Source organism: Meleagris gallopavo, chromosome 26 (assembly GCF_000146605.3).
Source record: "Meleagris gallopavo isolate NT-WF06-2002-E0010 breed Aviagen turkey brand Nicholas breeding stock chromosome 26, Turkey_5.1, whole genome shotgun sequence".
NCBI classification, from domain to species: domain Eukaryota; kingdom Metazoa; phylum Chordata; class Aves; order Galliformes; family Phasianidae; genus Meleagris; species Meleagris gallopavo.
In genome coordinates, this window is record NC_015036.2 from 4,327,277 (window position 1) to 4,340,683 (window position 13,407).

The window sequence follows — 13,407 nt, forward strand, 5'->3', positions numbered from 1 at the left end:
GGCGGCCATGTTTAGTGCGGGCGGGGTGGGGCGGCGTTGCCATGGGAACGGGTCCCGCTGGCGGCGCGTTGCCCTCCGGCCGTTCTGCGCTGTTCTGCGGCTCTTGCACAAGAGATTATTTCCCCTTTCTAAAAACCAGCTTCCCTTTTCCCCAAATAAAGAATTGACAAGCGTTGAAAGCGGGAAGTAGAGGTGTCCTGTTCTGGCAGAGAGCTTCCCCATGCCTGTGTGCCCCCAGAACCCGCTGTACCATCACCTTATAATTGGTTGTGTCTTTGTGCCGGCCAGGCCTACAGCACAGCGACCATAACTGTGAAGGCTGCTGGCACAGGGGACAGAAGGCCGTGGCTTCTGCTCCCTCCGTGGAAGCAGAACCGAAGTGAAGCGGATCTCTGGTGCCATCCTAAGGCACGGGGTGGTCTTTGGTGGCATGGTGGCATCTCCCTCCGTAACAGGGCCAGCGTTGCACCGGGGTGTGGGAGCAGGGAGAGCAGGGAGAGGAAAGCAGGCCATGCCGTGGGTATGTCTGTGTTCTGACACAGCTGACAGCAGCAGGCCTCTGGAAATTACAACGCGAGCCCGAAAGTGAGCTCAGTTCTGTTTCCGTGCCGCCTTCAGATCCTCTTTTCAGCTCCCTTTCCAGCCAGAACGCTTCCTCTGTGACAAGCAGGGCTGCTGCAAACCTGCGTCAGCATCACGGCGTGGGCTGCAAGGGGAAGAGAGGCTGCAGCAATGCTTTGACACCCCTGGCCTGCAGGCTGCCAACCACCTTGTGTAGGGCCCTGGATGAGCAGGGCAATGTGAAGCAGCACCCAGCACCAGCTGGGAGCCCTGCGTCGAATGGTTCTAAAGCTCTCTGTCTTGATTTTACTGCCTTTCGTAGAGCTTAGTATATATTTCTGGGACAGGCAGCTCCTTGTCTGGCTTTAATTACCTGGGCAAATTTTCTTAAGGATTATATTGACCTCAAATATGTCAACGTTTATTGAGGCCGTGTTCCTGAGGCTTTTCCCATTAGATGTTAATGGATTCTGGCTAATAGTCAAGCCGGATTGACCACCGGAGGGTGCCCTGGCCAGCTCCAGGATACCACAAGTACCTGGGGAAAGGGATGGGGAGAGTTCCACTGGCTTTGTGGAGCCAAAGAGAAAAATCACCATGGCCCCAATCCAAAGAGATCAGGGAGCGTGCTGGAGCAATTGCACTCCTGACCATCTGCTGCTCTAGGCATGCCTCACCCCAAGCATGGCTGTGTTCTTGTTGAAGGCCTCAAGGAAAGGTTGCTGTCCCCTCCCTGCGGAAGGGACTGTGGCATTCAAGTTGGATTTTAGAAAAAAATTATTCTCAGAAAGAGCGCTCAGGCATTGGAACAGGCTGCCCAGGGAAGTGGTGGGGTCGCCATCCCTAGAGGTGTCCCAGAACGGTAGAGATGCAGCACGTGGGGACATGGTTTAGTGGGCATGGTGGGGATGGGCTTATGGTTAGATCTGATGAGCTTACTGGTCTTTTCCAACACTAATGAGTCTATGATTCTATCCCTATGCAGAGCCTCTGCCAGCTCACTGCTCCTGCTGCCCTGCCCATACAGTCCCATTGAGCAAATCTCACCTATACGCTCCCAGGTGTTTTGGGTGAATCACAACCTGAGCAGAAATAACTTTTTGAAATCCCCTCCCTTCCTCCCCGTCCTGTTTTATAAAGAGAATCCAAATCCAGCCACAGTCCCCAGAGCAAAAATCACTGCAGCAAGCAGGAGAGCAAGCAGGAGGGTGTGCCAGAGGGGAGAGGCAGGGCAGGAAGGGAGGAAGATGCTGGGCTTGTCTCAGGCTGTGACCTGGGGGCATCACCTTTCCCACTCTATCCCCGCAGTGGCAGGGCTGCTGCAGGACGACAGCTCTGGGACACACATAGGACAGAATCCACCCAAACTTGTGGGAGTCCCATCCTGCAGCCAAACCCAGCCAGCTGAGTTCTGGCAGTGGGGCTGGCTTTAGACCACTCCAGCACTGCTGGGTGTGTGTGGCCCATGCCTGTGTCACAGGAGAGAAATGTTCAGCTGCTGCAAGGCGGAGGCGGGTGCGGGGCCAGGCAACCTGCCCTCACTGTGCACACAGTTGCTACAACAACAGCTTGGCTTGGAGGCAGCTGCTGTGTCCTGAGGGATTGAGCTCTGTGCTCCCAGCTTTGCCAGAAGAATGCCTCCAAAGGGCAAAGGGAAGAGGCAAAAAGGAGCGAAGCAACACAAAAAGGGAAATGTAACAGGTGAGTCTGGGGACTTGCAGACTAAAGCCAGCGGGGACGTGCCTCTCTTCTCTGTCCCCCGATGTGCCTGATTAGAAATAGGAGGCAGCGGGATGTGGGCTCTGCTCAAGCATCCTGCATCCCACTCCACCCTGCAGCTCAGTGGGACCTGGGTGGGGGCTCAAACACAGTGGCTCTTCCAGACCCCAGCCCCTCCTACAGAGCTCCAGCTGGAGGTGTGTACTGGAGGAACATGGGTAGGGGTTTGGAAGGATCCCTGAACCTCTGTGTGCTAAGGACCCCAGCTACTTCCCCATCTTCACCGTGAAATCTCAGCTTTCAATCCCAATCTCGCATGCACCTCTCCAGGGAAGCCGCTTCAAGTAAAACTGGCTACATCCCCATCCTTTGCACAAATACAGCCCTGGCACTAGTGTTTCAGCATGTCCCAGCCGAGTTTTCCTGGGTTGAACATCTCCAGGCTGGCTGCCCCTGGGCCATCTGACAGCTCCCAGTATCCCTGAGCCAAGGCCCACCAACCAGCTAATTCTGACTCCGTCCCTTCTTCCTCCCCTCTGGCAGCAGAAAGCCAAGCTGCAGCCACATCCAGGAGAGCAGCGCTGGAGGCCGACAGGCTGCGAGAGCACCCAGGTAAGATGGGGAGGAGCCAGGGGTATGCTTGCAAGCAAGGAAAAGCTAGGAAAGATGCAGTGTTGGACCTAAGTGCTGGGCAGGGCATCTCGCCCTAAGGTTTGAATACAGCCACAGGCTCCAGTGTCCTCCAAGGGCTGGATCCCAGTGGGTCACCCCAGCAGCACGCTGTCCCCACAGCAGCACTCTGTCTCGCAGTTCACTGGAGGGATGTGGCCTGGCAGACGAGGGCTGACACTGAAGGGCTCCGGCGGAGGCTGTGGGAGCTGGAGAAGGCACTGGAACAGGCACAGGATGACAAGCGAGACATGCACGAAGGTAATGGAAGGGGTGGGAAGGGGCAGGTGCAGGAATCTCACATCTCAATGCCAGCCAGGGATGCCAGCCAAGCTCACCCCACCTCTCCCATCATCCTGTTCTGCTCAGCCTCAAAGCACCCACGCCATTGGCATGCCAAGGCTCTGGCTGTGCACTTGCTGCACCCCAACTGCTGTCCTTAGACACAGAGCAGACCACAGCCTGCAGAAGTCACTGCCTCACTGCTTCCTTCAGCGTTTGAGAAGGAGATGGTTTTAGCAGAGGTAAAACCTCAGCCAGAGGTTTGCGGTCTTTGCCACATGCAAAACTCCGTGCTCATTTTCACTCTCCCACGCTCAGCAGAGGTTGAACTAACTTTCCACCCCCCTCCCCAGGGCTCCCTCCTGCCCCTGCCACAGCCCAGAGGGACAGGGAGAGGGGCCATGGCCACTCCAGGTGCACAGCCTGCAAGAGAAACCCTGGCCACAGGTTCTGGGTTCCCAGCACAGGGATTGCCTGCTTGTCCCTCCTATTGTCACCATTTGTCTCTTTCTCCTCTCCTTGGCTCCCAGAAATGACCCGGCAATACCAGGAGCTGCAGAAGCAGACAGCAGCACACAGCCAGTGCCTGGAGGCAAAAGTGAAAAGCCTGCAGGAACAGCTGGGTATGGCCTTGGCATCTCTGCCTGTCACCAGGGGGATGGGAGTGGGTTTGTGCAGGGCAGGAAAGCATTCATTTGGGGGAGCAAGGGGAAACAGGAGATATTCACCTATGCTGTCTGCCAAGCAGCAGCTGAAGGCAAAGCTTGACCCTGGTCCCAGTGCATCCCTGAGCTTGGGATACTGACAGCAAAGGGGATGCTGTGACCCCACCCCATCCCAAACCCTGGGGTGGGGGCTGTGCCGCACCCTCCATGCCCACACAGTGTCCCCTGCCCTTTGTCCACAACACCCCACAGCCACCAGGCTGCAGGAAAGCCAGCACACTCAGCAGGCTGCCACCAAAGCACTTGCAGAGAGGGACAGGACCATCACCCAGCTGCAGGGCAGAATGGACATCATGCAGAGGGAGTATGAGAAGATCTTCCACGTGAGCAGGGACATGGCTGTGGGTGGCTCCCCTCAGCACAGTTCCCCCTCCTCACCGCCCCTCTCCCCCAACTAGGATAGCCTGGACCTTGTGCTGGCCAAGATGGCAGAGGCCAGGCAGCACTGGGAGGAGGAGGGCACAACCATCCGCCTGGAGCACAAGCAGCACCTGCAGGAGTTCGGCCTCAACCCCCTGGAGATATAGCACTCAGAGACCCCCCACAGGAGAGGACAGGCTCTCAGTCTCTATCAGCACAGCTGCCCCAGGGTTCTGTCTGTCCCTGGGACATGCTGCTGAATGACAGACCCCCAGCACACCACTCACGTGAACGGCAGCGTGGATTTGTCCTTTAATCACTCTCCAAAGCGGTGACATGGGAACAGTACTGTGATGGGGGCAGGTAGCACCCAGCAGTTCGCAGAGGAGGAGCACGAGGGAGACGTCCATGCAGGGCAGACCTGAGCCCAGATGAGAGCTGGGGGGGGGGTTCCTTCAGCAGCCTTTTCCCCTTGGCCCAAAGTCCAGCCCCCTGGGTCATGGCACGAAGGGCAGTGCCTTGGCTCTCCTGGGAGCAATCCAGAGCCTGGAGCTGAGCATTATGTCCTCAGATACCCCTGGAGGTGTGGGAGTGTCTTCAGGTTACCACTACATTCAATAAAAGCTTGAGGCCAACCTTGGTCAGTGGAAATGAGTCTCTGGTAGGTGTGATGCTGGCAGTTCTACTCCAGGAACAGAGATGCAGTGCTGTCCATAATGACAATCATTGTGTTCTCTGGGTATATCAGCAGTGCTGCATGGGATCCTGGCTGGAAGCAAGGTGCTCCAGGCTGCTAGAATGCATGGCGCAGCCGCCTCTGCTCCTCTCTGCGTGGGCTCTGCAGGGACACAGCAGGGACAGGTAGGCAGCACACTCCCACCAGCCCCATGGTGCCGCACAGAAGCAGCACAGAGGGCACAGGGTAGGAGGATGCCAGACTCAGAGCAGCACAGTGAAAGCTTTTTACCTGTGTGATGGTTATGCTGTTGGCAGCAGTCATCAGCCAGGAGCCAGATCCCTTTGGTCCCACATCAATGTGACAGAGCCCAGGGGAGTCACTGGGAGAGGGCAGGGAGGGCGTGCAGGAGCCCAAGGCAGGGTCACCGTCATCGAGGAAGAGCAGAGGGGACAGCCCTATCTGCAAGAGCATCATGGGTGAGCCATGCAACTCCTGGAGCTGCTTGGCAAGCTAGAGGTCTTGGAGGGGACCTCACTATGCAGGGGGTGAGGGATCCACCTCGCAGGCTGTGCGTTCCGCAGCACGTACCGAGCGGTAGAACGCATCGCTGGCAGGGTCGATGACCAGCAGTGTCACCTGCTCCTTGTGGGCACGGATCCTCAGCACCGTTTCCTGGTGGTCCAAGCCCTCGATGCTCTCACCATTCACAGCCAGGACACGGTCACCTTCCTTCATCCCTGCCTGCTCAGCCGGCAGCCCCGCGTCTATGTCCCATAGGAACTGGCCTGCGGGGACGAGGGAGGAGAGATGCTCACCAAGGCATCCCAGCACTGCTGCCCTTGAGTGCAGGTGGGATCAGCTCCCTTACCTACAGCCCCTGAGCCATAGTCATCCTCCTTGAGCAAGAACCCATAGCCAGCGTCACCTTTCACCATGTGCAGCTCCCGAACCTTGAAGGGCAGCCAGGAGGTGTCTGCCAGGGCAGCCGTCACCTGCAGTCCCCGCAGGCGGTAAAACTCCTCCACTGGGCCGGATGCCACCAGCAGTGTCACCTTGCTGCCGCTCTGCTTGAGCTGCAAGAAACACGCATGATGCTCAGCACCACCACCAGCCCCAGCCCTGTGCCCAGCACCACAGCACGCACACACACACCTTTCGGGCGAGCTGGGTGTGCGAGCAGCTCCTGACGCTGTGCCCATTCAGCTCCAGGAGCCAGGAGCCTGATGGCACTCCAGCTCTCTCCGCCGGCCCGTCCTGCCGCACTGACAGCTGGAACGTGCCCTTGACACCTACAAGAGGAGCAGGCTGCAGCATTCGGGGTGATGCTCCAAGTGGGGTGATGCTGCAGGCTGGCAGTGCCAGCTCCCTCCCTACCTTCTGGCCCCGACACGCTGAAACCAAAACCACTTTTGTCCCGTGTGATGTGGCAAAGGCGCGGGCGGATGTCAGCGGGCAGCATTTGGGACAGATCTCTGCCCAAAGCTTTGGCTGCTTCGTAGGAATCGCCATCCAGCACTGCCAGCAGGACCTGGTTCCCACTGGCCTTGATCTTCTGCACCACCTGCAAGGGGCCAGGCTGCAGACAGCTGTTCTCTTCCAGTGAGGCCAGCATCCTGCATTCCCTCTGTGCTCAGCTGGGGGTACCCAGGTGTTTCCACATTCCAAGGACGCTCGTGGCTTACCCGGTGGTGCTCCATGTGGTCCACGAAGAGGCCGTTGACCTGGAGGAGCCGATCCCCATCCTGCAGCCCCCGGCGCTGGGCCAGCCCCCCCACCTCGACCTGCCGGATGACGTGGCCCCGGCAGCCCAGCTCCTCGTGCAGGCAGAAGCCGAAGGTCTCTGTGCTGCCCTTGCTCAGCAAGTAAAAGCGGGGTTCCCCCACGGCCTCACCATCTGCATGGGGACGCGGCCCGTGAGCAGGACAGCAGAGATGCTAACGGGGCCATGGTCTCCCCATTCCTCTCTACTGTAGGCATTCACCTCCCTGCAGTGCCCGGGGGTGACCGGAGCTGCCTGACCCCACGCTGATGGGGGAAACCCACATATTTACCAATGTCCTCAGCCAGTGACAAGGCGGGGTTGTCAATCCCATCTTTGGGGTTAAATTCAAATTTTCTGCAATGATAAAGGGTAGGAGAGGCCACATTAGAGCAGCCCCATCACGTTCCCCTGCCCTCCCATAGGAGCCCCATTCCTGCCGGAGCCACAGCTGCAGTGCCTCCTCTTCCCTAGGGGAAACCACGGAGGGGTGTCACTTTGGGATTGCCCCTATAACCCTCTTGTGAAAAATATTCCTGGGACCGACAGCCATAGCCCACACCACCCCTGCAAACCCAGCTGTGGGGCCAGGGGGGGAGCACAGCACTTACATGATGGATGCTTTGTCGCCCTCGAACCCTGCAGAGGGAGAGGAGAGGTCAGCGCAGAGGGTAGCGAGCAGGGAGCAGAGTTGGGTGCTCAGGGCTCATCTGTTCACACGGCGTGCAGGGTCTGCGCAGCCCCTCAGGACTTTTGGGTGGGGGTGAGGAAAGTAACCAGGGCCCCAGAGAAAGAGAAAGCAGCATTCCCCTGCACACCTCCCCAAAACCCTCCAACTGCACTTGGAGAGGGGATTCCTGCCAATGCCCCCCTTCAGCCCATCGGCATTTTCCTGGCTGCCCGCAGCTTTCCGTGGCTCTGACACTGTTTTGCTCCATGAAGAAGCAGAGCCTGGAGACACACACACGAGGAAGGGTCTCTGTGGGACGAAGCCCTGCAGCCCCAGCACATACCTTCCGTTTGCTTCATGGCTGCAGCGAATTCGAGAGGGAGCAAGGTACAGGATGAAGTGGCAGGGAAGCACGGCGTCCCCGCCTTCTCCAAGACGCCCCATGTTTAATGGTTAAACAGCTCCGAGTTTTCCCCTGCCCTCCCAGCCCTGGCAGTGCCAGCCCTCACCCAGCAGTGCTGGGAGCTCAACCAGCACCTGGGGCTCAGGAACAGCCCCTGGGTGTCCCACGGTGGGGAAGACGGACACCAGGAAACAAAGCGGTGCACTTTAATGCTACCAAGGGTTTCACAAGCAAGCTCGAGTCCAAGCCCAGAAGACAAGTCCCATTCACACCTGGGCTTTGTGCCATATATCAGCCTGGCCCCACATACCCAGCACCTTCAACAGCTTCGGCAGCACCCAACCGCTGGGCATCTCAGCTGTGATAAGGGTGCCGGTGAGGCGCTGCACTCTCCAGCAGCTCAAAGGGTCCCATGCTGGAGTTTCCCCAGCATCTTCTTCACCTCACTCTCCACCCGTAGGAACTTGGCTTTCCTCCAGGGGTTGACCGTCTGCCTCCGGCTGCTCTCCAGGTCCTGCAGGATGATGGTCAGGTGCTGCCGAACCCTTTCGCGGTCCCAGAAAGGCAGATTCTTGTGCACCACGTTCAGGATGCTGGACCAGTAATCAGAGACGTCAGTGCCTGCCGTGAGGAAGACCAGAGCCCTGACGCCGTCCCGGTCCATGCGCAGGCTGTCGAGTGCCCTCTTGCCGTCCTCACTGATGTCATTGAAATATAAACTATGGGGTAAAAGGAGATGCTGAGGGCTGGGAGGAGGGATGAAGGGTTTTCTGCTGCAGGGAGGGATGCTGGCTCACAGCGTCCCCTGCAAGAGTGAAGGAAAGGGATGGGATGAACTCACTGCACTTTGTCCAGAGTCGCGTGCTTTTTGGCCACCTCCACCACATGCAGGGCAGCCCTGTCTGTCAGGGAGTTGTAGCCCAGGTTGAGCTCCTGGAGCTGCTGGTTCTCGGCCAGGTGCTGGGCGATCAGCTCCACACCACGGTCTCCCAGTGCAGTGTGCAGCAGGGACAGGTGGGTCAGTGAGCGGTTGCCAGCCAGTGCCTCGGCCAGGTACTGTGCCCCCTGCTCACCTATGGGGTTGTTCCCCAGCCTGCAGGGATGTGAGGTCAGGGTGCTGCCTGCAGCGTGCAGCAGGGTTCGGGGTGAGGATGGGGCAGTACTCACCGCAGGTTGCTCACTGCACACTTGTCGTGCAGGAGCAGGTCGCGGATCTCCTTGCAGGCATCAGGGCCCAGGCTGTTGAGCTGCAGACTGGTGCAAAGCAAAAGAAAGGGGTGGTGGCAGGACCGAAGCGTCAGCCGTGGGGCCATTCACCCCATCCATCCCACCGCCGTCCTACCCGGGTTCCCCATACAAGGTCACCCAAGGCTCCCTCTCCACAAGCAAGCCCACAGCAGCCACCCCAGTGGACGGGTAGCATCAGCCAGCAGAGCCGGCACCAGCAAAAGCGAGGGAGAGGAGGGGGATCCGGGTGCCGCTTGGGGGGCTGAGGGTCTCAGGAGGGAGCAGGACCCCACTGAGCCCTTCGGAGCACCCGCAGGAAGGAAGCACCGCACAGCCCAGCCGCACAGCTGCGTCCATCTCTGCCGAGCACGGCTCGCCACCCCCTGGGCAACGAGCAGACTGCAGGTTTACAAACGGACCGGGACAATCTGGGCTGCGATTCTCCTGCCCTGAGCGAGCCACGAGGCGATGCTATGCGGCTCCGGGTGCTGAGCAAGGGCAGGGAGCCGCATTCCAGCCTGCAGTGCCAGGCGCAGACGGCTGCCCTAAGGAGGGGGCGGTGGGACTACAAGTCCCAGCCCGCAGTGCCTGAGCAGGGCTGCTGGTGGAGCACTGCATGTCGGAAGCTGTAGTCCCTCCCCGTGATACGCTCTGACTGTAAACAAAGGGAGGCCCTGCCTTCAACGTGGCTCCTTGCGAATCCCTGCGATGGGCGCAGCGCCCAGGGGCAGCAGCAGGCGGTACTCACTGGAGAAACTTGCACCGCAGCAGGACGGGGAAAAGAGTCCTCAAGCTGCCAGTGTCAAGGTTGCAGGAGGTCAGATTCAACTCCTCCACCTCGTGGCTCTTGCTGCCCATGACAGAAGCCAGAACGGAGCACTTGAGAGGGGTCATCTTGACGGAGGAGAGGTTGACGGTCCGGAGGGAGCGAATGGCCTCAGCTGTGAAGCGTTCGTTCTGGAACTCGTGCAGGAAGAAGAGGTAGTCCATGAGCTCGGAGGGGGGCAGCCCTTTGCGGCTGTTCCTGATGACAGTCTTCTTCATGGCCTTGGCGATCTCAAAGGCCGCCAGGTTCTTGATGGAGCAGCCCAACTGCTCCAGGATGGCGCGGTTCCGGCGGGACAGGATCCCACCCATAAAGATGGGGAAGAGCTCAAAGACTTCATCGTCGGCAGCCTCATCGGGGTGCCGCATGGGACCCTCCACGCCCAAGATGCTGGAATTGATTTGATCCAAGACGTCATCATTGTAGTAATCCTCCTCTTTGAACAGCTCCTCTGCCATGGTGCGGGCGATGGTGTCCCGGCCCTTCCCGCTCAGCCGCGAGAAGAAGCGAGGGAACATTTTGAGCAGGTTGAAGAGCACCGGCAGGAAGCGCAGGGGAAGAACTTTGGAGATGATGCTCAGCACCACAGCGGCATCTTCGCTCACCTTCCCGATGATCTCCGACACCTCCTTCCCCACTTTCTGCACCAGGGTCTTCTTCTCGCCCAGCACCACATACAGGGCCGCCAGGTATTCCTGCATTGCAGGGATGGTGAAGACGAAAGTGTGCTCCTTGCCTGGCTGCACGCACGGCGTGAGGAAGAAGCGGAAGACATCACTGCGGAAGACCTCCAGCTGGTTGAGCTCGCTTTCAGTCTTCATCTCCACCTCAAAGCACTGCTGCAGGTCCTCCTCTGTGAAGCTGGTTTTGCGGGACATCACCCCTTCGTGGGCCAGCTTGCCCACCGTCTTGGCCACGTATTTCATCATGGAGATTTTGGTGGGGTCAGTGCTATCCAGCACCTCCCCGCTGAAGTTGAGCCGCAGGAAGCTGGTGTAGATGCCACTCAGGGTCTGGCTGGGAGGCACCGTCCTGGTGAAGTAGAGGAAGTGCAGGGTGGTGCACACCAGCCAGCAGTAAGAGGGCAGGAAGCAGGCGGCAGCGATTTGGTTTTGGCGCTCCAGGTTCCTCGACAGCATCTCCACCAAGTTATCCTGCTCGCCCGAGCGGCTGGCCACGTTGTTCTCTCCGTCACAGCCAGGCTGGCTGAGGCGCAGCTGGAAGTACAGCTTCTGCAGGTTGGTGTCTGAGAAGCCGCAGATCTCTGCATAGCGCCCCACGTACTTACCAGGGATCCGGTGCACCGCAGATGGGCGCGTTGTGACGATGATGCTGGCCTGGAAGCAGAGGGCTGGGTGAGTTTGGAGGTGCCTTTGATCTAACCTCAGCAGGATCCCAATCCTACAACCCGTATCCTGGAGCACTCGGGAGCTGGGGTCTGAGAAGCTGCTGCCCAAAGGTTTAAACCTGGCCCAGACAGAGGGGACAGAAGAACTTTCCACATCCCTTTCTAGACATAAACTGAGTCTGGAAGGCAACAACCCCACAGACTGATTCTCAGGTACTACCTCTTCTTTACCTTATCAGGCCTCACAAATATTCCCCAGCAACAAACCAGCATGTAGAATCCCGCCAGGGGTAGAAGCTACAAGTTGACTAGCAGCCAAGCTGGGCGACAAGAACTAGCACAAGGCTTTAGTCTGCGATACCCCAGCAGCCACTGACCTCTGGCAGGAGGTATTTCCGCAGCAGGTTGACCACGATAGCAGAGGGAGGCACGGGCTCATTGGCATCACAGCACAGCTCGGTGCCAGCCAGTCGGAAATCCAAGTTGAGGCGCTCCAGCCCATTGAGGATGAAAAGCACCTTGAGGTTGGAAGAGCCCAGGAGCGGCACCACGTCCCGGAGGTGCTGGTACTTCTTAGTGATGAGGCGTCTTAGGGAGATAGGGACGTGACTATAGGACAGGTCCTCACAGGAGAAGGGGATGACCAGCTCAAAGCGGGGTAGGAGACCATGGCACCAGTCCACCACCATCTTTTTGATGAGGGTGCTCTTCCCTGTACCCACGGTGCCGTACAGCACCACGTTCTTCACCTGCCGCCCACAGGCATCCACGTCAAAGAGATTCTGGAGGCTGATGACCTGCCTGCAGGGCTGCTGGAGCTGGTGCTGGATGGTCAGGTCAGGTGAGGGCTTCAGGATCTGCTCCAGGGAGCTCTCCCGGATCACTGGGTCCACGTGGACAGCGTCTAGTGAGAAGGAAGGCCCAAACTGCCTCTCTTCGTTGGGCTGGTTGCTGAACCACGCAGACAGGCTCTTCTGGTGTTTCTTAATAGCATCTGGGAGGAAAAAGGTGTTTGGCAATACAGCTTCTTGCTGGCAGGAGTTCGGGAAAGCGCAGGCAGGAGGCAGAACCCTGCACTGTCCAGGACAGCAGCTGTAAAGGACCCTCCATCCTCCTCAGCACAAGGTGGCAAGCTTACCAGAAGAGGCCACGTTCCTGAGATGGTCCAGGCCATGGTGGGAGGAGCTGCGCTGGGCTCGGTTCTCCTGAGACCCTCCCTTGTACCGAACACAGCTCCTGCTAGAGGAAAAAAAGCATCGGCAGGTGGGCAGGGGCCAGCAGCCCCAAGGGCAGGGTGGGACACCACGAGGCAGTGCCAGATAAGGGCTGAGTTCAGACTGGCAGGGAGTTGGCTCTGTGTGGTTTGCTAGTGCAGGCAAAGCAGCATCTCTGCCTACAGAGCCCCAGTGGTCCCAAGGCAGCAGCTCAGCCACCCACATCCCACTGTACCTGGGGAGGGAGATGCCACCCACGTGGAGGATCTTCCTGTGGAAACAGCTGCCTGCAGCACCTGTGGGGATGAAGCATTCCTGCACTGACCAGAAGTCTCCCCTAGCCCAGCAGAGCTCACAACTCCGAGCTCAGTGGCTCAGCACCCCGCAGAGGTGACACACAGACTGCCCAGACTCTGCTGTAGAGCTGGGGATGGACTTCCAGCAGGGACACCGCAACCCCAGGAAAGGGTGGGTTTGGGATCACAGCTCACCTGGCCCCGAAGCAGCACAGAGGTACACACACCGTGCTGCCCTGCAGCCAGGCTGAGACCCACACAGCAGTGTCCAGCTGCCCCAGGGCAGCCAGCCATGGTACTGCATGGCCCGGGACATCTTCTGCCTGAAAGGGAGGGGACAGCTGAGAAGGAGCAAGGCACTGAGGATGTCCTCACCTGTAGGGTGAGCCTACCTGTCCCCAAAAATCCTCACTGGGGGCACAAGGGGCAGAGGAACGTCCTGGTGCACAGCCAAAAATCATCAGCCTGGATTCAGCTATAGCACCGCATCCCGGAGAGAAAAAGCGCTGGAGAGGAAGGAGCTCGACTTTTTAAAAGCTTTATAGCGAAACAGCGCCAAGCCCGGCTCTCCCCACCCTCCTGCAGCTGCGGACGAGGAGCTGAGCAGCTCGGGAGGATCCCGAGGGCGGCCCGAGGACGCGCTGCCCTCCCGACCTCCCACCGCAGGAC

The 13,407-nt window shown here is 58.9% G+C and overlaps 3 protein-coding genes across 6 annotated transcripts; 1 reads left to right on the forward strand and 2 right to left on the reverse strand.

Annotated features, from left to right (window-relative positions):
- Positions 1–1,593: 1,593 nt before the first annotated feature.
- On the forward strand, positions 1,594–4,483 carry CCDC153 (coiled-coil domain containing 153). Its single transcript, XM_010723684.3, has 6 exons — positions 1,594–2,262; positions 2,824–2,892; positions 3,091–3,210; positions 3,762–3,854; positions 4,149–4,279; positions 4,355–4,483. The coding sequence occupies exons 1-6, from the start codon at positions 2,196–2,198 to the stop codon at positions 4,481–4,483; spliced, it is 609 nt and encodes a 202-aa protein (XP_010721986.1). The 5' UTR covers positions 1,594–2,195.
- Positions 4,484–4,525: 42 nt separating this feature from the next.
- Positions 4,526–8,266, reverse strand: PDZD3 (PDZ domain containing 3). Of its 2 annotated transcripts, none has more exons than XM_010723682.3 (10): positions 8,138–8,266; positions 7,366–7,393; positions 7,047–7,111; positions 6,678–6,889; positions 6,370–6,556; positions 6,148–6,284; positions 5,864–6,068; positions 5,584–5,780; positions 5,284–5,454; positions 4,526–5,154 (listed from the first exon to the last, which is right to left on the reverse strand). In XM_010723682.3, the coding sequence occupies exons 1-10, from the start codon at positions 8,178–8,180 to the stop codon at positions 5,110–5,112; spliced, it is 1,290 nt and encodes a 429-aa protein (XP_010721984.1). In that variant the 5' UTR covers positions 8,181–8,266; the 3' UTR covers positions 4,526–5,109. The 2 variants fall into 2 exon arrangements, with proteins under 2 accessions (XP_010721984.1, XP_019478589.1); XM_019623044.1 differs by lacking the exon at positions 8,138–8,266 and adding an exon at positions 7,768–7,907.
- On the reverse strand, positions 8,018–13,397 carry NLRX1 (NLR family member X1). Of its 3 annotated transcripts, XM_010723679.3 has the most exons (9): positions 13,131–13,397; positions 12,934–13,061; positions 12,678–12,738; positions 12,367–12,467; positions 11,606–12,222; positions 9,803–11,217; positions 8,995–9,081; positions 8,669–8,920; positions 8,018–8,546 (listed from the first exon to the last, which is right to left on the reverse strand). In XM_010723679.3, the coding sequence occupies exons 2-9, from the start codon at positions 13,052–13,054 to the stop codon at positions 8,228–8,230; spliced, it is 2,973 nt and encodes a 990-aa protein (XP_010721981.1). In that variant the 5' UTR covers positions 13,055–13,061; positions 13,131–13,397; the 3' UTR covers positions 8,018–8,227. The 3 variants fall into 3 exon arrangements, with proteins under 3 accessions (XP_010721981.1, XP_019478588.1, XP_031412745.1); XM_019623043.2 differs by having other exon boundaries at positions 12,367–12,464; positions 12,934–13,397; XM_031556885.1 differs by having other exon boundaries at positions 8,194–8,546; positions 12,934–13,397.
- Positions 13,398–13,407: the final 10 nt, after the last annotated feature.